The sequence below is a fragment of the Pleurodeles waltl genome, chromosome 2_1 (assembly GCF_031143425.1).
Source record: "Pleurodeles waltl isolate 20211129_DDA chromosome 2_1, aPleWal1.hap1.20221129, whole genome shotgun sequence".
Lineage (NCBI taxonomy): Eukaryota > Metazoa > Chordata > Amphibia > Caudata > Salamandridae > Pleurodeles > Pleurodeles waltl.
Window position 1 is genome coordinate 52161702 of NC_090438.1, and position 20610 is coordinate 52182311.

Sequence of the window (20610 nt, forward strand, 5' to 3'; positions counted from 1 at the left end):
GTGCCCCTTTCAAATGCAGGACCGGTTGCCGTCTGCAATAAACGGTGCACCACCGGCAATCCGATTTTCACTAATGAGCTGTTCCCAGTGCAGGCGTGAGTTTTTGCCTGCACTGGGAACGGCAGATTCAGTGTAATAGGGATTGCACTCAGTGCTTAATTTGAAAATAAAAACGTGCTGGTGCCTAAAGCTCTCCTCCTAAACACGCGGCTGCTGCAGTTAAATGTGCGAAGACGAAATACTGATGCAGCGTAATCCCAGCGCCATTTGGGGCCTCTTCATTCCATTTACAGCCATTCCCTGCCCCTTCAGCTCACTCTCGCAGCCTTCGAATTTCTCCCACTGTGACACTTTTTCATTTTTCTCTTCCTCCGTCTATCCCATATGTGTCTTTTCCTCGCAGCAAATGCCTGGGGAAGAAGAATAAGTGCCGGCCCTCAAAAATAAGTGCCGGTGCTCAGCACCGGAAACAACAAGCACAAATCAAGCACTGCTTGCACTCCCATGCTGCCAGTTACTCATACGCTACAGTGCACATCGTGGTGGTCTACCCTATAATATGCGCCCAAGTACCGGCGTAGGACTGTTGTCCATTCCGTTGATAGTTCACTCCTCCTACAGAGTGAAATACTATGAAGTTTCTGAGTCAAGTGATATTTGTACAGCCCATTAACACAATGTGCACCAAACCTTTTCAGTCCAAAGGAAAAAAGTGAATGTTAAATGCAAAATATTCTAGGTCCCTAAATTAGTGCAACATATGCGCCTTCGCTAATACTACAAGTTCCAATATTGAGGCATTGCCTCGTGTTCAGCTTTTAGAGAGTAAGTCATACAATTCTATGTCTAAAGTTTGAGAAACGATCCCCTCTGTCTTTGAAATCCAAATACTCCTATAAATGAATGACTGAACATGTCCACAACCCACTTCCAATGAAGGGGTCATAAACCAGTACTGTGCAAATGTCCGCTGTAACCTGTCTCTTAGTGTTTTGTGAGTCTCACACTGTCAATCCAGAGTTCATCAAAACACTTAGGGTGTCATTCAGGGTTTGGGGGATGTGGGGTATCTGCCAAAACATGAGAGCACTGGTATAACAAAAGCCCCCGTGGTGCGGGCAAGCTCCAAGGGGACCCGTATGCACAGTACATCAAGCACGGGCGGCACACCCTTGCCCTGAGAGCTCCTCACTGGGTCGGAGGTGGGAGGGGCCCTCCATGTACTTTGCAGGGGGGGCTCAAGTTTCATTACATCACCAAAATCAAGGATTGTATTGTATTGTATTGTAATCGTATTTATATTACGCTTATTACCCCTGACGATGCTTCGAAGCACTTTTCGGTGAGTAGCACGCTACTCTGGAACCCAACAAGAATTAGTGATGGATTAGTATCGGGACATAATGAGTACAGTTTTAGTATTATTATGAGTTAATTTGAGCCGGGGATATGAGAGTTTGTTAGTTAGATTGACTGGAGTAATGGAGGGGTGGAGGAGGAAAGAAATCCAGAAGTGTTAATTGGGAGTATATCCTTCATTTACTCAACCCAAAGGCTTGGGATGAGTAAAGGGGGATGGAGGAGGGAAGAGGGAATAGGATGCTCTTTCTGCTAAACTAGTGGCTTTCCTGTGCCATTTAGATGTGGCCGAAGTGCCAGATTTCCAACAGAGCCTCAGCTGCCACTGGTGCAAACCTTTGGCCAATGACTTTTCCATCGCAGGGCTGTCTATCAATGTAGATCGGATCATCCACTCTATTTAGAGTGGTCCTTCTGCTGTACATTTTCACTATTAGGGGCCACCAGCTAAAGCCAGCAGTCACAAACTGGAACCAAGAGGAGCCCATTGATTTTTTTAAAGTTTTTTTTTAACGAACACCAGTTTTCGGAGTTATTAAAAAAAACAAAAAAAGCTTTACTCTGCATGGGCATTAAAAATGGCAGCCTGCTGAAGGCACAGACATCCCCGGCTACGTGGTGGGGATCTCTAAAGATAGTGGCCTTCTGCTAGAGGAATTTGAAGCCAATGCCACCGCTAACCTGGTGGACCAGCAGCCCGTTGGCCAAACTGTAAATGAGGCCTTCAAGAGGTTGTTTAGATCTTAGAGGAGGTTCCAGGTGTCCTCTTTAGGGTGTACGCCCTGGTATACGCTCTGTCGAAGGGGGATTGGACATACTGAAAAATACAATCTAAAGTACGCACTCTAAAGAGGGCGAGCGTGATGTACCCACACATACACACCAAAGGGGAGGAGATGGGAAATACTCACTAAAAAGATGTCAGACAGAACATACTCATTTATACACTCTAGAGGGGGCTAATGGAACATGAGGCCTTTTTCAGAACTCGCAGGTGAGTTACTCCATCACAGCGGTGACTGATATCCTGTCCACTGAAATATAAATCCCATAGGATATAATGGAATTTAGATTTCAGCAGATGGGATATTTATAACTGTTGTGATGGAGTAACCATCCCGCCAAGTTCTAACAGATGTCACAGATGCAGTTAAACGAGGATGGAGGAGACATACCTTTGCATGCACTCTAAAGAGGATGGATTGGGCACACCCTGGTATACACCCTCCTGTTTTTGCAGATACCCACATCCTCCAATCTCTAAATAACACTGTTAGTGTTAATGGCATTCAACAAATGTCCAAAGAATGTGTGTATGGCACTTGATGCCAGCTCACCTGCTGCCTGGCCTCAGCTTCCTCTACCACCTTCAGCCCCCCCGCACCCCTTGATTTACCTGTACAAATGAAGCCCGGCAGTCCCCCGTAGATAAGGTCGTCGTTGTCCGGTAACACGAAGGGGCACCTGGTCTGCACCTCCAGGCAGTATTGCTTGCAGGGAATGCGCTGGCTGCACTGCTGCTGCGTCACGTTGAAGTACTCAGAGCACAGCCACGCCTTGTACACGGCCTGCGGACAAAGGGGAGGAGCAGAGAGAGCGTTAACGCGTCATCGGTGGCGGCCAGAGCAGCATGCGCGACACATCCAAGATGGCTGACGTACACACAGGAGTTCATGAAAGGTTAGCAGCCACCAGGAGCTGCCTCCTCTCTCCTGCCAATCAGAAATAATGTTCCTGTGTCTGTTTCAATTGAGAACACTCATACTGGGTGAACGTCACATTAAAAAGTTCATTAGTTCTTTAGTACCAAAAATACAAACATTTAGGAATGTGGGAATTTGCTGCAGAGGGGGATACTGGTATGAGCCCTGTTGACCTTCTTCATTCTCTTCTGGCTCCCAGGGGCACTGAAACTTTGTGTTATAGATTAAGACAGCATTCAGAGGGTCTTGGTTGGGCACAAACGATGTCTAGATCTAAATATGGATTCTGGAAGGTGTAAGATATGCATTTCTGTGCACAAGTTCATCTACGTACAACCTTTAGGAACTTGTGTGGAAAAAAAACCTGGAGGGTAATGGCAAAACAGTATGATTTTCATATGTGAATACACGAGGGTAATGGCAAAACAGTATGATTTTCATGTGTGAATACACGAGGGTAATGGCAAAACAGTATGATTTTCATGCGTGAATACACGAGGGTAGCAAAACAGTATGATTTTCATATGTGAATACACGAGGGTAATGGCAAAACACTGCACCTCTCGTGTGTGGTAACACCAGGGTAATGGCAATTATCACAGTAGGTGTACCAAACCATCCTGCAGAGTGAAACCAAATACTGTAAATATAAAGTAAAGAGAATAAATAAAGCCATATTTGTGGTATTCTGCTTAAAATGATCAAAGTATTACAGGTTACAAGCTTTGGCAAAGCAAATATGTCAGCCTTTCAGCTTAGTGAATGCTTGTTTTGTTTTTTCATGGTATTTGCAAAACTTTATTGTTGGGGAAGCTGTCAGGTCATCATCAATCTAAAAAATAAAATCTTTGCTTAAAAGCAAAAATGTTTTAGGTCTTAAAAAGCCAAATACTTATGGTATTTACAAATGTTAATAGCACTTTTAACTTATCCCACTTCCCTTTAACATGCTGGAATAAAAAAGTTGCCTTATTTAAAAGCAATCACAGACATGGTGGTCTGCTGACCTTAAGATGCCTCAAGCCTGTGATGACTGTGATTCCTAGGGGGTTAATATTCATGAGGTAGTTTGTATTGTGACCCAAAGGCTGGATCCCTTTCTGGAATCGTGCCAAAGATTGCACCACTTTCTGCCCTTCTTATTGGGGAGCTGTCACTATGCCCTCCCTGTGGCCCTCAAACCGCTTCCAAAGAAAGGACTGAGAGATACTTAGGCCCAGATTTAGGAGGGCCTAACGCCGCCTTGTGCCACATTAGCATATTTTTTATGACGCTAATGTGGAGGAACGAGGCCAAAATCACTGTGCCAGATTTACAAAGTGGCGCAATGCATGCATTGTGCCACTTTGTAACCCCTTGAGCCACATTATGATTGCACCAGGTATAATGTATACAAGGGGGGTGTTCCCCCATTAGGGGGACCACAAAAATGGTGCAGTGGAATCTGGTAGATTCCACAGCGCCATTTTTAGTGGCTATTTTTAACGACTGCACAGAGCAGGCATTAAAAGGGGGCACACCACTGGTTACAATGGGCCTTATGTACTGTTCAGGGTTAGCACCAAAATGTTAGCACTAACCCCAGCAATACATCAATAGCATCAAAAATGTTGATGCTATTGCCCCTACCCTGTGCCATGGTGCGCTGTATATTAAATACGGCGCACACATGGTGGGAGTTGGGGGGCGCTAAGGAGCACAAGAAAAGCGGCACTGCATTGGATGCAGTGCCACTTTTCTTAAATTCGGGCCTAAGAGACTACACCATCATAGGGACCAGATGAAATGGACATAGACACCGCTTGCCCGGCACCCCTCCCCCAACCTGTCGCGCCGCACCGCGCGGCACGGGCCGAGCGTTCGGCACAAGCCGCGCGTTCGGCTCGGGCCGCGCTTCGCGTCTTTAAGACGCGGCGCGCCCCGAGCCTTTCCTGCACCCTACGAGGCCCCAAGGCTTACTTGGGGCCTCGCTCTGCTCTCTCCCTCCGTTTTGTTGGGGTCTCCTGACCCCTCTTACCTGTTTGGGCTCCTTTTCTTCTTTCTTCTGTCTTCTTTCTTTTTGGGTCTGTTTTTTGCACTTTCCTTTATGCCTTTTCCCCTTCCCAGGTTACCCTTGTTTTCCCAGCATTCCTCCTTCCCTATTCTCTATGGTTTCTACTCCATTCTATTCTATCTACCTTTCCCTATCTAAGATGGTGTCCTTTTTCTTCCTGTGGGTCACTTCCTGTTTTATGGTATTTAAGGATGGTGTTTTCTTCTCCTCTTTGCGCTGCAACACTCTCTGTTCAGTTAGTGTCCTCACTCCTGATTTCCTAGCCTTTGGTTCTGGATTTCGCCATTTCTGTGTATTACGTCAGTTCTTTTTGATTCCTGTTCCTCTGTTCTTGTTTCAGGAATCCTCTGTGAATCTTCTTTGGAGGTTTTTTCCTCTTCTTCTGAAGGGGTTTTTTCCCTCTGGCGCTACTTTCTTACGGTCACGGTCTGTCCTTGGCGTTCCTTTGCCTACAGCACCGTGGCTACCAGAAAGAGTCGCCCATTTTTGGGCCAAAGTCGAACTCTCAAGATCCACGCCTCAAGATCTGCAAACTCCAGGCGCAAGCAGCACGTGAGTCGTGACAGATTGCAGCGCCAAACCATCCCGACGTCTTCTAACACCATGGAAGACACAGTGGTAGCTGCTGCAGATCCGGATCAAGCTCTTCTGACGACAATTCAGCAACAAGCTCAAGAATTACAGCAACTACGTAGTGAGAATGCTGCGTTGCGACAGGCTTTGGCTTTCCGTAGTGGTGATGTTACGACGCTCTCCGCCTCGACCCATCGTTTTTCTGGTGAGCCAACCAAGCTGCGTGAGTTCCTTGATTCCTTAACAGTGTACTTCGCCTTCCGACCCACCCAATTCTCCCATGACAGAACAAAGGTGGGTTATCTCATCAGTGCCTTATCCGGTCCTGCCTTGGCCTGGGCAACCCCGATGGTATCATCTAACGATCCGGTATTGTCGGATTATTCCGCCTTCGTGAACCGCTTCAAGCTGATGTTTAGTCGTCCGGGATTGGAGGCTTCAGCGGAAGAAGCCTTATGCAATATTCATCAAGGTTCACAAGATGTCCTTCCATACATTACACGCTTTCGTCAGCTAGCGGCAGAGACCACCTGGGTGGAACGTACTTTGGTGACTTTGTTTCGTAGAGGACTCAAAGAAGAAATAAAAGATGAACTAGTACATTCCACCAGAGTGGAAGATCTTCGTGGCCTGATGGATCAAGCCCTCTCCATCGAGTATCGCCTTCAGGAACGGAGAGCAGAGAAGAGAAAGAGCAGAGGGTCTTTTCAACCAAGCACCTCACGAGTTTTTCCGCATCGTTCTGAGGAACCTCGCCCTCCTGTCAGAGATACCGAAGGAGAACCCATGCAGGTGGATACAACTCGAGGCCCTCTCTCCGCTAGCGAACGAGAAGATAGACGAAAGAAGGGTTTGTGTTTGTACTGCGGTTCTGCCGGCCACATACTGCGTACCTGTCCAGTACGTCCATCAAGGCCATCGGGAAACGCCGCTTCCCGTCCTCTGTAAGAAGGGAGGGGACGGGATTAGCAGCTATACCTTCCATCAGTTCTTTCAATGACAATACCACATCCTTGTTCATTGTACCAGTCATGTTACAATTACCTGATGGCCGTCAAGAGAAGACTATGGCACTACTAGATTGTGGAGCTAGTGGTATTTATATGGATAAGAAGTGGTCCACTACTCAACAAGTTCCTACACAACCTAAGGAGATTCCCGAACAAGTACACACGGTGGACGGATCCTTGATATCATCGGGTCCAGTTGATACAACTACCCTGATGCTGAATTTACAGATCGGTAACCATCAGGAACACATCTCTTTTGATCTTATAACTTCCCCCAACCATACCATCATTCTTGGAATCCCGTGGTTCATCAGACATAATCCATATGTGAACTGGGCTACCCGGACGGTTTCCTTGTCTTCACAGTTCTGTCACGAACACTGTTTTGCTTCTGACAAGTATTGGTCACCTAAGAGATCAATAGTCATGGAAGGTACTACCGGTTCGACCATAAATACAGTCCAAGGAGTTCCTGAACACTATTTGGATTTTCAAGATGTATTCCAAAAACCTTCCAAACCTGTGTTACCTCCACATCGAGATTACGATTGTGCTATTCCCTTGGAACCTGGTACTATCGTTCCTTTTGGAAGGATGTATTCCCTCACGGAAACTGAAAAGGAAGTACTAAAGGAGTATTTGGATGAAAATATTCAAAGTGGTCTTATTGTTCCATCGTCTTCTCCGGCCGGGGCTCCTCTCTTTTTCGTACCCAAGAAGACAAAGGATCTTCGCCCTTGCCTGGATTTTCGAGGCCTGAATAAAATAACTATTAAAGATCGTTATCCTTTGCCTCTCATAAGGGACATTTTAGAGGCAGTCAGAGGGGCCCAACGGTTTACCAAACTAGATCTACGGGGAGCCTACCACCTTTTACGCATTAAAGAAGGAGATGAGTGGAAAACGGCCTTTAGGACTCCATTTGGTCACTTTGAATACAGGGTAATGCCTTTCGGTCTTACTAATGCCCCGGCAATCTTTCAGAGATTTATGGACTCAGTATTTTCTGATCTCCTGAATCAGACAGTTGTAATCTACCTTGATGATATTCTTATTTATTCTAGAAATCCCGAACTCCATTCTTCCCATGTGAAACAAGTCCTTCAACGACTCCGGGCACATCAACTATTTTGCAAACCCGAAAAGTGTGAGTTTGACAAGACGGAAGTCAAATATCTGGGTTATCATTTAAGTCCCACAGGTGTAGCTATGGATCAAGAAAAGGTACAAGCTATTCTAGATTGGCCTTCTCCATCTTCTATTAAAGAAACACAATGCTTTCTAGGATTAGCGAACTTCTATCGACAATTCATCGCAGACTTTGCAAAGCAAACTAGCTATATAACTCACACTTTAAAGAAGGAAAGTCTTATTAAAGGGTTTGTCTGGACTAAAGCTGCCGAAACAGCCTTTCAGGATTTAAAGAAGGCATTTACGCAAGCTCCCATCTTAAGACATCCAGATACCAACAAACAATTTATTGTCGTCACCGATGCTTCTGAAAAGGCCATTGGAGCCGTCCTACTCCAACAACAAGAGGATGATGGCCTTGAACATCCTGTTTTCTATTTGTCTCATATACTCTCTACTGCAGAACAACATTACTCAGTACTGGAAAGAGAATTGTTGGCTCTGAAAACAGCTTGTATTGAATGGAGACAGTTTCTGATGGGTTCCAAGGAGCCTTTTGAAGTAAGAACAGACCATCGAAACTTACAATGTTTACGAAATTTCGTATGCCAGAATAGTCGTCAAGCTCGTTGGGCCTTCTTCTTCAGCCAGTATGATTTCTACATTACACATATTCCTGGCTCCCAAAACATTCTGGCTGATGCTCTGACGCGTCGTTATCCAGATTGTACTCCTGCCCCAGCTCAACATCTACTGGAACCTAATAAGATCATTGGGGTAGCTCAGTCTTTTCTGGAGGAGGTACAACTGGAATACTCCAATCTATCTGATGACGAAGTAGAGAACTTAAGGCCTCTTTTACATAAGAGACAAGGATACTATTATTATCACGATCTGTTATTCATCCCTACTAACAGAGTTAGAGAAAAGGCATTACAAATGTGTCATGATTCACCGGTTGCTGGTCATAGAGGCATCAAGGCCACACAAGAACTGTTGTCACGATTTTTCTGGTGGCCTACTTGGAAACTGGATATTGAAACATACGTTCAGGCTTGTCCCACATGCGCTCAAGTCAAGATTCCCCGAACCAGACCTGCAGGATTACTCCAGCCCTTGCCGGTTCCGCCAACTCCATGGCACACCATCTCTACTGATTGTATGTGTTCGTTACCACTTTCAGCAGGAAACCGGGTAATCATGGTCACTGTGGACTCCTTTACTAAGATGGCTCACTTCACTGCCTTGAAAAAGCTACCTACATCCCAAGAATTAAGCCAGATATTCATCGACCATATCTTCCGTCTTCATGGACTTCCTCATACCATTATATCTGATAGAGGACCTCAGTACATTTCCCGGTTTTGGAGGTATTTTTGTAAGACACTAAATATCAATAGAGCTCTGTCATCGGGCTTCCATCCTCAGACCAATGGACAGACCGAGCGTCTGAATCAAGGCTTAGAACAATACCTTTGTTGTTTTTGCAACTCTACTCAAAGCAACTGGAACACTTATCTCCCTATTGCTGAATTCTCTTACAATAATTCAGCCCATAGTGCCTCCAAGACCACTCCTTTTTTCTGTTCTTATGGTTTTCATCCTACCTCTTTTCCTACTTCTTCTCAGTCTCCCACTCCCTTGCCCGCTATTACTTATTTTTCCAAACGTCTTCTACAAATCCATAGACTGATTCGTTCCAATCTCTTACACACCAAGAGATATATGAAGAAAGTAGCAGACAAGAAACGTAGGGCCACTCCGGACTACCATCCACAAGATAAAGTTTGGCTTTCTTCTAAATTCTTACCCTCACGTCTTTCTCAGAACAAGTTCACACCTCGCTACTACGGGCCTTTCCGTATTCTCCAGTTGCTTAATCCTGTCCGTCTTCACTTGCCTCACACGTGGAAGATTCATCCAGTCTTCCATGTCTCCCAACTCAAACCTTATGTACCAGATCCGTATTCTCGTCAGTTTTCCTGTCCTCCTCCTGTCTTAGTGGATTATGTTCCTGAATATGAGGTTCAGGAAATTTGTGACTCTCGACTTTTTCACAAACGTCTGCAGTATCTGATTCATTGGAAGGGTTATCCTCTCAGTGAATGTTCTTGGGAAGATGCATCTTCTGTTCACGCTCCTCTTCTGACTCAGCGCTTTCACCGTTTATTTCCTTTCAAACCAGGGCCTTCGGGAGGGGGGCCTACTGTCGCGCCGCACCGCGCGGCGCGGGGCGAGCGTTCGGCACAAGCCGCGCGTTCGGCTCGGGCCGCGCTTCGCGTCTTTAAGACGCAGCGCGCCCGAGCCTTTCCTGCACCCTACGAGGCCCCAAGGCTTACTTGGGGCCTCGCTCTGCTCTCTCCCTCCGTTTTGTTGGGGTCTCCTGACCCCTCTTACCTGTTTGGGCTCCTTTTCTTCTTTCTTCTGTCTTCTTTCTTTTTGGGTCTGTTTTTTGCACTTTCCTTTATGCCTTTTCCCCTTCCCAGGTTACCCTTGTTTTCCCAGCATTCCTCCTTCCCTATTCTCTATGGTTTCTACTCCATTCTATTCTATCTACCTTTCCCTATCTAAGATGGTGTCCTTTTTCTTCCTGTGGGTCACTTCCTGTTTTATGGTATTTAAGGGTGGTGTTTTCTTCTACTCTTTGCGCTGCAACACTCTCTGTTCAGTTAGTGTCCTCGCTCCTGATTTCCTAGCCTTTGGTTCTGGATTTCGCCATTTCTGTGTATTACGTCAGTTCTTTTTGATTCCTGTTCCTCTGTTCTTGTTTCAGGAATCCTCTGTGAATCTTCTTTGGAGGTTTTTTCCTCTTCTTCTGAAGGGGTTTTTTCCCTCTGGCGCTACTTTCTTACGGTCACGGTCTGTCCTTGGCGTTCCTTTGCCTACAGCACCGTGGCTACCAGAAAGAGTCGCCCCTTTTTGGGCCAAAGTCGAACTCTCAAGATCCACGCCTCAAGATCTGCAAACTCCAGGCGCAAGCAGCACGTGAGTCGTGACACAACCACCCATGCAGCACTCTTCTCAGCCCCAAGCAATCAGAAGCAGTCCCCGGCCCTCCTCTCACAGTAACGCCACACAAGCTACATTCTCCTTCCGCGTCATGTTGCCACCCACCCACATGCACCCACCACCTCCGCAAGAGGAGAATGTAGGTACTCAGCCATTGAGTGCACAGCAAGAGGGGAATGTAGGTACGCAGCCATTGAGTGCACAGCAAGAGGGGAACGTAGGTATGCAGCCATTGAGTGCATGCCCTACTGAGCGCACAAGCATGGATTCTGGGAATGACTGCACATCACCTCTCGCCCTAGGGACTCTCGCGTCACAGAGGGGCCACGCTAGCTAGCACAGAATATAGAAGAGCATCTCGTTGAGGGCTAGAGTTCGTCAATGGTTTATGGTGTCTTCGTGTATAATGTAACAATGACTGAGTCTCTCTTTGAGGTAAGAGATCTTTATTTGTTACTAGTGCACTTGCGTCTGAAGTTGATGCTTCTATGTGTACCAAGTGTATGTGTCCTCCTACATACCTTGTACCCTGACCCAGTAGTCCATCTGAAGATGTACTGCTTGTGTTGGTCACCAAGCTGGTGTTTTGTGGTGACAGCTAGAATATAAGTTACAACAAAACATACCTTCAACTGCCCATCTCACATTACACCTTCGATGTCAGTGTTTCATGTTTTCTTTCAGCCCTTCTCTTCAGTTTTGGTCTTCAGAGCCCTCGGGGAGACTTCAGGACCCCCAAACGGCTGTGGTTTCTAGTTTGCACGGTTCAAGGGCCTTCCCCCACCCATTTACTCCCTTCTTCCAAACTATACCCCCCTTTTCTAAGGTGTTTTTAAAGAGTGTCTCAATGTCATTTGTGTGATGTCTGTTGGATACATCAAAGGAAGCGACCTTTCACTAGGGTTGTGAACATGTATCTTGTGTGATTGGTGATTGGCTCGGAAGGGCTGCAGATGTTTGGGGCTTGGCTGGTGGCCCATCCGTGTGGGATTTCCTTATGTTACTGGTGCCTTACTTAAAAGTGATACTGTCCTAACAGTGCCCGTGTGCTGACACTGTGTTTCTAAATATTTCACTGCAAAATCTGACTGAAAGACAAACAGATTATTTTTTTCTTTTTCCAAAACACAGCAGATGTTTACAGTTATAGAGCTGTTTTGTCTAACAGTGAAGCCAGACATTTGTTTTAAACGTGCTGTTAATTTATTGCATCATTTAAAATTATTTGCTATATCATTCCACCGCAGGGTGTTTTTACAGCAGCAAAGTCGAGAACAGAGAAAAGTAGAATAGTTTACTTGTAGTTTAGAAACTCTGTTGAAACAGAAGTGGTGCAAAATATCTAACATAGAAGGCACATAAATCACTTGATAGCAGCAGAAAGAACAAACAAGTCGAATTGTCAACATCATAAATAGCAACGTTGTTTGTATTAATAATACATTAGTCTAGTCAGCCATCAGTAATTCATCCATCCACACATGCGTGTCTGTATGTCTGTATGGGTGCTGTTTGTTACTGCCGGCCTCAGTGACCTGGGATGTGTGATGCATGACTGTGTGGTCCTATGTGTTGTCTGTCTACATGGGTTCCTCTAGGTGAGTTTTGTGCAACCGTTTACAGATACTGTTTGAGGTTAGTTACTGGAGGAGCTGATTACTGCAGGGCTGTAGTTACTGTAGCACTGTAGTTACTGGAGGAGCTGATTACTGCAGGGCTGTAGTTACTGTAGCACTGTAGTTACTGGAGGAGCTGATTACTGTAGGGCTGTAGTTACTGTAGCACTGTAGTTACTGGAGGAGCTGATTACTGCAGGGCTGTAGTTACTGTAGCACTGTAGTTACTGGGGGAGCTGATTACTGTAGGGCTGTAGTTACTGTAGCACTGTAGCTACTGGAGGAGCTGATTACTGTGAGGCTGTAGTTACTGTAGCACTGTAGTTAATGGAGGAGCTGATTACTGTAGGGCTGTAGTTACTGTAGCACTGTAGTTACTGGAGGAGCTGATTACTGTGAGGCTGTAGTTACTGTAGCACTGTAGTTAATGGAGGAGCTGATTACTGCAGGGCTGTAGTTATTGTAGGACTGTAGTTACTGGAGGAGCTGATTACTCTAGGGCTGTAGTTATTGTAAGACTATAGTTACTCTAGGGCTGTAGTTACTGTAGGACTGTAGTTAATGGAGGAGCTGATTTTTGTAGGTCTGCATTTATTGTAGGAATGTAGTTCATGGAGGAGCTGATTACTGTAGGGCTGTAGTTATTGTCGACTGTAGTTACTGGGGGAGCTGATTCCAGAAGGCCTGTAGGTATTGAGCTGATTACTGTAGGGCTGTAGTTATTGAAGGACTGTAGTTAATGGAGGAGCTGATTACTGTAGGGCTGTATTTATTGTAGGACTGTAGTTAATGGAGGAGCTGATTACTATAGGGCTGTAGTTATTGTAGCATTGTAGTTAATGGAGGAGCTGATTACTGTAGGGCTGTAGTTATTGGAGCACTGTAGCTAATGGAGGAGCTGATTATATAGGGCTGTAGTTATTGTTGACTGTAGTTACTGGAGGAGCTGATTACAGAAGGCCTGTAGTTATTGGGCTGATTACTGTAGGGTTGTAGTTATCGTAGGACTGTACTTACTGGGGGAGCTGATTACTGTAGGGCTGTAGTTATTGTAGCACCGTAGTTAATGGAGGAGCTGATTACTGTAGGGCTGTAGTTACTGTAGCACTGTAGTTACTGGGGGAGCTGATTACTGTAGGGCTGTAGTTATTGTAGCACTGTAGTTACTGGAGGAGCTGATTACTGTAGGGCTGTAGGTATTGTTGACAGTAGTTACTGGAGGAGCTGATTACTGTGGGGTGTTAGTTATTGTAGCACTGTAGTTAATGGAGGAGCTGATTACTGTAGGGCTGCAGTTATTGTAGGACTGTAGTTAATGGAGGAGCTGATTACTGTAGGGCTGTAGTTATTGTTGCACTGTAGTTAATAGAGGTGTTGATTACTATAGGACTGAAGTTATTGTACCACTGAGTTATTGGAGGAGCTGATTACTGTGGGGCTGTAGTTATCTTAGCACTGTAGTTACTGGAGGAGCTGATTACTGTAGGGCTGTAGTTATTGTAGGACTGTAGTTGATGGGGGAGCTGATTACTGTAGGGCTGTAGTTACTGTAGTTAATGGGGGAGCTGATTACTGTAGGGCTGTAGTTACTGTACAACTGTAGTTAATGGAGGAGCTGATTACTGTGGGGCTGTAGTTAGTGTGGGACTGTAGTTATTGGAGGAGCTGATTACTGTAGGGCTGTAGTTATTGTAGGACTTTAGTTAATGGAGTAGCTGATTACTGTGGGGTGGTAGTTACTGTAGCACTGTAGTTAATAGAGGAGCAGATGACTGTAGGGCTGTAGTTACTGTAGCACTGCAGTTAATGGAGGAGCTGATTACTTTAGGGATGTAGTTACTGTAGGACTGTAGTTGATGGGGGAACCGATTACTGTAGGGCTGTAGTTACTGAAGTTAATGGGGGATTTGATTATTGTAGGGTTGTAGTTACTGTAGGACTGTAGTTAATGGAGGAGCTGATTACTGTAGGGCTGTAGTTATTGTGGGACTGTAGTTATTGAAGGAGCTGATTACTGTAGGGCTGTAGTTACTGTGGGACTGTAGTTATTGGAGGAGCTGATTACTGTAGGGCTGTAGTTATTGTAGCACCGTAGTTGATGGGGGAGCCGATTACTGTAGGGCTGTAGTTACTGTAGTTAATGGGGGAGCCAATTACTGTAGGGTTGTAGTTACTGTAGGACTGTAGTTAATGGAGGAGCTGATTACTGTAGGGCTATAGTTATTGTGGGACTGTAGTTATTGAAGGAGCTGATTACTGTAGGGCTGTAGTTACTGTGGGACTGTAGTTATTGGAGGAGCTGATTACTGTAGGGCTGTAGTTACTGTGGGGCTGTAGTTATTGGAGGAGCTGATTACTGTAGGGCTGTAGTTGTGGAATGTAGTTATTGGAGGAGCTGATTACTGTAGGGCTGTATTTATTGTAGGACTGTAGTCATTGGAGTAGCTGATTACTATGGGGCTGTAGTTACTGTAGCGCTGTAGTTAATGGGGGAGCTGATTACTGTAGGGCTGTAGTTACTGTAGGACTGTAGTTATTGGAGGTGCTAATTACTGAAGGACTGTAGTTACTGTACCACTGTAGTTAATGCAGGAGCTGATTACTCTAGGGCTGTAGTTATTGTAAGACTATAGTTACTCTAGGGCTGTAGTTACTGTAGGACTGTAGTTGATGGAGGAGCTGATTAATGCAGGGCTGTAGTTACTGTAGCTCATGGAGGAGCTGATTACTGTAGGGCTGTAGTTACTGTTGACTGTAGTTACTGGGGGAGATGATTACTGTAGGGCTGAAGGTATTGAAGGACTGTAGTTAATGGAGGAGCTGATTTTTGTAGGTCTGCATTTATTGTAGGGATGTAGTTCATGGAGGAGCTGATTACTGTAGGGCTGTAGTTATTGTCGACTGTAGTTACTGGAGGAGCTGATTCCAGAAGGCCTGTAGGTATTGAGCTGATTACTGTAGGGCTGTAGTTATTGCAGGACTGTAGTTAATGGAGGAGCTGATTACTGTAGGGCTGTATTTATTTTAGGACTGTAGTTAATGGAGGAGCTGATTACTATAGGGCTGTAGTTATTGTACCATTGTAGTTAATGGAGGAGCTGATTACTGTAGGGCTGTAGTTATTGGAGCACTGTAGTTAATGGAGGAGCTGATTATGTAGGGCTGTAGTTATTGTTGACTGTAGTTACTGGAGGAGCTGATTACAGAAGGCCTGTAGTTATTGGGCTGATTACTGTAGGGTTGTAGTTATTGTAGGACTGTACTTACTGGGGGAGCTGATTACTGTAGGGCTGTAGTTATTGTAGCACCGTAGTTAATGGAGGAGCTGATTACCGTAGGGCTGTAGTTACTGTAGCACTGTAGTTACTGGGGGAGCTGATTACTGTAGGGCTGTAGTTATTGTAGCACTGTAGTTACTGGAGGAGCTGATTACTGTAAGGCTGTAGGTATTGTTGACAGTAGTTACTGGAGGAGCTGATTACTGTGGGGTGTTAGTTATTGTAGCACTGTAGTTAATGGAGGAGCTGATTACTGTAGGGCTGCAGTTATTGTAGGACTGTAGTTAATGGAGGAGCTGATTACTGTAGGGCTGTAGTTATTGTTGCACTGTAGTTAATAGAGGTGTTGATTACTATAGGACTGAAGTTATTGTAGCACTGAGTTATTGGAAGAGCTGATTACTGTGGGGCTGTAGTTATCTTAGCACTGTAGATACTGGAGGAGCTGATTACTGTAGGGCTGTAGTTATTGTAGGACTGTAGTTGATGGGGGAGCTGATTACTGTAGGGCTGTAGTTACTGTAGTTAATGGGGGAGCTGATTACTGTAGGGCTGTAGTTACTGTACAACTGTAGTTAATGGAGGAGCTGATTACTGTGGGGCTGTAGTTAGTGTGGGACTGTAGTTATTGGAGGAGCTGATTACTGTAGGGCTGTAGTTATTGTAGGACTTTAGTTAATGGAGTAGCTGATTACTGTGGGCGGTAGTTACTGTAGCACTGTAGTTAATGGAGGAGCAGATTACTGTAGGGCTGTAGTTACTGTAGCACTGCAGTTAATGGAGGAGCTGATTACTTTAGGGATGTAGTTACTGTAGGACTGTAGTTGATGGGGGAGCCGATTACTGTAGGGCTGTAGTTACTGAAGTTAATGGGGGATCTGATTATTGTAGGGTTGTAGTTACTGTAGGACTGTAGTTAATGGAGGAGCTGATTACTGTAGGGCTGTAGTTATTGTGGGACTGTAGTTATTGAAGGAGCTGATTACTGTAGGGCTGTAGTTACTGTGGGACTGTAGTTATTGGAGGAGCTGATTACTGTAGGGCTGTAGTTATTGTAGCACCGTAGTTGAAGGGGGAGCCGATTACTGTAGGGCTGTAGTTACTGTAGTTAATGGGGGAGCCAATTACTGTAGGGTTGTAGTTACTGTAGGACTGTAGTTAATGGAGGAGCTGATTACTGTAGGGCTGTAGTTATTGTGGGACTGTAGTTATTGAAGGAGCTGATTACTGTAGGGCTTTAGTTACTGTGCGACTGTAGTTATTGGAGGAGCTGATTACTGTAGGGCTGTAGTTACTGTGGGGCTGTAGTTATTGGAGGAGCTGATTACTGTAGGGCTGTAGTTGTGGGACTGTAGTTATTGGAGGAGCTGATTACTGAAGGGCTGTATTTATTGTAGGACTGTAGTTATTGGAGTAGCTGATTACTATGGGGCTGTAGTTACTGTAGCGCTGTAGTTAATGGGGGAGCTGATTACTGTAGGGCTGTAGTTATTGTTGACTGTAGTTAATGGAGGAGCTGATTACTGTAGGGCTGTAGTTATTGTAGGACTATACAGGGAGTGCAGAATTATTAGGCAAATGAGTATTTTGACCACATCATCCTCTTTATGCATGTTGTCTTACTCCAAGCTGTATAGGCTCGAAAGCCTACTACCAATTAAGCATATTAGGTGATGTGCATCTCTGTAATGAGAAGGGGTGTGGTCTAATGACATCAACACCCTATATCAGGTGTGCATAATTATTAGGCAACTTCCTTTCCTTTGGCAAAATGGGTCAAAAGAAGGACTTGACAGGCTCAGAAAAGTCAAAAATAGTGAGATATCTTGCAGAGGGATGCAGCACTCTTAAAATTGCAAAGCTTCTGAAGCGTGATCATCGAACAATCAAGCGTTTCATTCAAAATAGTCAACAGGGTCGCAAGAAGCGTGTGGAAAAACCAAGGCGCAAAATAACTGCCCATGAACTGAGAAAAGTCAAGCGTGCAGCTGCCACGATGCCACTTGCCACCAGTTTTGCCATATTTCAGAGCTGCAACATCACTGGAGTGCCCAAAAGCACAAGGTGTGCAATACTCAGAGACATGGCCAAGGTAAGAAAGGCTGAAAGACGACCACCACTGAACAAGACACACAAGCTGAAACGTCAAGACTGGGCCAAGAAATATCTCAAGACTGATTTTTCTAAGGTTTTATGGACTGATGAAATGAGAGTGAGTCTTGATGGGCCAGATGGATGGGCCCGTGGCTGGATTGGTAAAGGGCAGAGAGCTCCAGTCCGACTCAGACGCCAGCAAGGTGGAGGTGGAGTACTGGTTTGGGCTGGTATCATCAAAGATGAGCTTGTGGGGCCTTTTCGGGTTGAGGATGGAGTCAAGCTCAACTCCCAGTCCTACTGCCAGTTCCTGGAAGACACCTTCTTCAAGCAGTGGTACAGGAAGAAGTCTGCATCCTTCAAGAAAAACATGATTTTCATGCAGGACAATGCTCCATCACACGCGTCCAAGTACTCCACAGCGTGGCTGGCAAGAAAGGGTATAAAAGAAGGAAATCTAATGACATGGCCTCCTTGTTCACCTGATCTGAACCCCATTGAGAACCTGTGGTCCATCATCAAATGTGAGATTTACAAGGAGGGAAAACAGTACACCTCTCTGAACAGTGTCTGGGAGGCTGTGGTTGCTGCTGCACGCAATGTTGATGGTGAACAGATCAAAACACTGACAGAATCCATGGATGGCAGGCTTTTGAGTGTCCTTGCAAAGAAAGGTGGCTATATTGGTCACTGATTTGTTTTTGTTTTGTTTTTGAATGTCAGAAATGTATATTTGTGAATGTTGAGATGTTATATTGGTTTCACTGGTAATGATAAATAATTGAAATGGGTATATATTTTTTTTTGTTAAGTTGCCTAATAATTATGCACAGTGATAGTCACCTGCACACACAGATATCCCCCTAACATAGCTAAAACTAAAAACAAACTAAAAACTACTTCCAAAAATATTCAGCTTTGATATTAATGAGTTTTTTGGGTTCATTGAGAACATGGTTGTTGTTCAATAATAAAATTAATCCTCAAAAATACAACTTGCCTAATAATTCTGCACTCCCTGTAGTTACTGGAGGAGCTGACTACTGTATTGCTGTAGTTATTGGAGCACTGTAGTTACTGGAGGAGCTGCCTACTGTAGGGCTGTAGTTTGTGTGGGACTCTAGTTATTGGAGGATCTGATTACTGTAGGGCTGTAGTTATTGTCGACTGTAGTTAATGGAGGTGTTGATTACTATAGGACTGAAGTTATTGTAGCACTGAGTTATTGGAGGTGCTGATTACTGTGGGGCTGTAGTTATTGTAGCACTGTAGTTAATGGAGGAGCTGATTACTGTAGGGATGTAGTTATTGGAGCACTGTAGTTAATGGAGAAGCTGATTACTGTGAGGCTGTAGTTATTGTAGGACTGTAGTTAATGGAAGAGCTGATTACTGTAGGGACGTAGATAATGTAGGAATGTAGTTGATGGGGAGCTGATTAATGTAGGGCTATAGTTACTGTAGTTAATGGGGGAGCTGATTACTGTAGGGCTGTAGTTACTGTACAACTGTAGTTAATGGAGGAGCTGATTACTGTGGGGCTGTAGTTATTGTGGGACTGTAGTTAGTGGAGGAGCTGATTACTGTAGGGCTGTAGTTATTGCAGGACTGTAGTTAATGGAGGAGCTGATTACTGTGGGGCTGTAGTTACTGTAGCACTGTAGTTAATGGAGGAGCTGATTACTATGGGGTGTTAGTTATTGTAGCACTGTAGTTAATGAAGGAGCTGATTACTGTAGGGCTGTAGTTACTGTAGCACTGTAGTTAATGGAGGAGCTGATTACTTTAAGGATGTAGTTAAAGTAGGACTGTAGTTGATGGGGGAGCTGATTACTGTAGGGCTGTAGTTATTGGAGGAGATGATTACTGTAGGGCTGTAGTTATTGTAGCACCGTAGTTGATGGGGGAGCCGATTACTGTAGGGCTGTAGTTACTGTAGTTAATGGGGGAGCTGATTATTGTAGGGTTGTACTTACTGTAGGACTGTAGTTAATGGAGGAGCTGATTACTGTAGGGCTGTAGTTACTGTGGGGCTGTAGTTATTGGAGGAGCTGATTACTGTAGGGCTGTAGTTATTGTGGGACTGTAGTTATTGGAGGAGCTGATTACTGTAGGGCTGTATTTATTGTAGGACTGTAGTTATTGGAGTAGCTGATTACTATGGGGCTGTAGTTACTGTAGCGCTGTAGTTAATGGGGGAGCTGATTACTGTAGGGCTGTAGTTACTGTACCACTGTAGTTAATGCAGGAGCTGATTACTGTAGGGCTGTAGTTATTGTTGACTGTAGTTAATTGAGGAGCTGATTACTGTAGGGCTGTAGTTATTGTAGGACTATAGTTACTGGAGGAGCTGACTACTGTATGGCTGTAGTTATTGGAGCACTATAGTTACTGGAGGAGCTGCCTACTGTAGGGCTGTAGTTTTTATGGGACTCTAGTTATTGGAGGATCTGATTACTGTAGGGCTGTAGTTATTGTCGACTGTGGTTAATGGAGGTGTTGATTACTATAGGACTGAAGTTATTGTAGCACTGAGTTATTGGAGGTGCTGATTACTGTGGGGCTGTAGTTATTGTAGCACTGTAGTTAATGGAGGAGCTGATTACTGTAGGGATGTAGTTATTGGAGCACTGTAGTTAATGGAGAAGCTGATTACTGTAGGGCTGTAGTTATTGTAGGACTGTAGTTAATGGAAGAGCTGATTACTGTAGGGATGTAGATAATGTAGGACTGTAGTTGATGGGGGAGCTGATTACTGTAGGGCTATAGTTACTGTAGTTAATGG

At 44.8% G+C, this 20610-nt stretch overlaps 1 protein-coding gene across 1 annotated transcript in view; it reads right to left on the reverse strand.

Annotated features, from left to right (window-relative positions):
* NALF2 (NALCN channel auxiliary factor 2) overlaps nt 1-20610 on the reverse strand; it is a 469759-nt gene that overhangs the window by 85668 nt on the left and 363481 nt on the right. The window contains exon 2 of the mRNA XM_069209989.1: nt 2756-2927. Coding sequence (XP_069066090.1) covers nt 2756-2927 — 172 coding nt within the window. The remainder of the gene's footprint in view (nt 1-2755; nt 2928-20610) is intronic.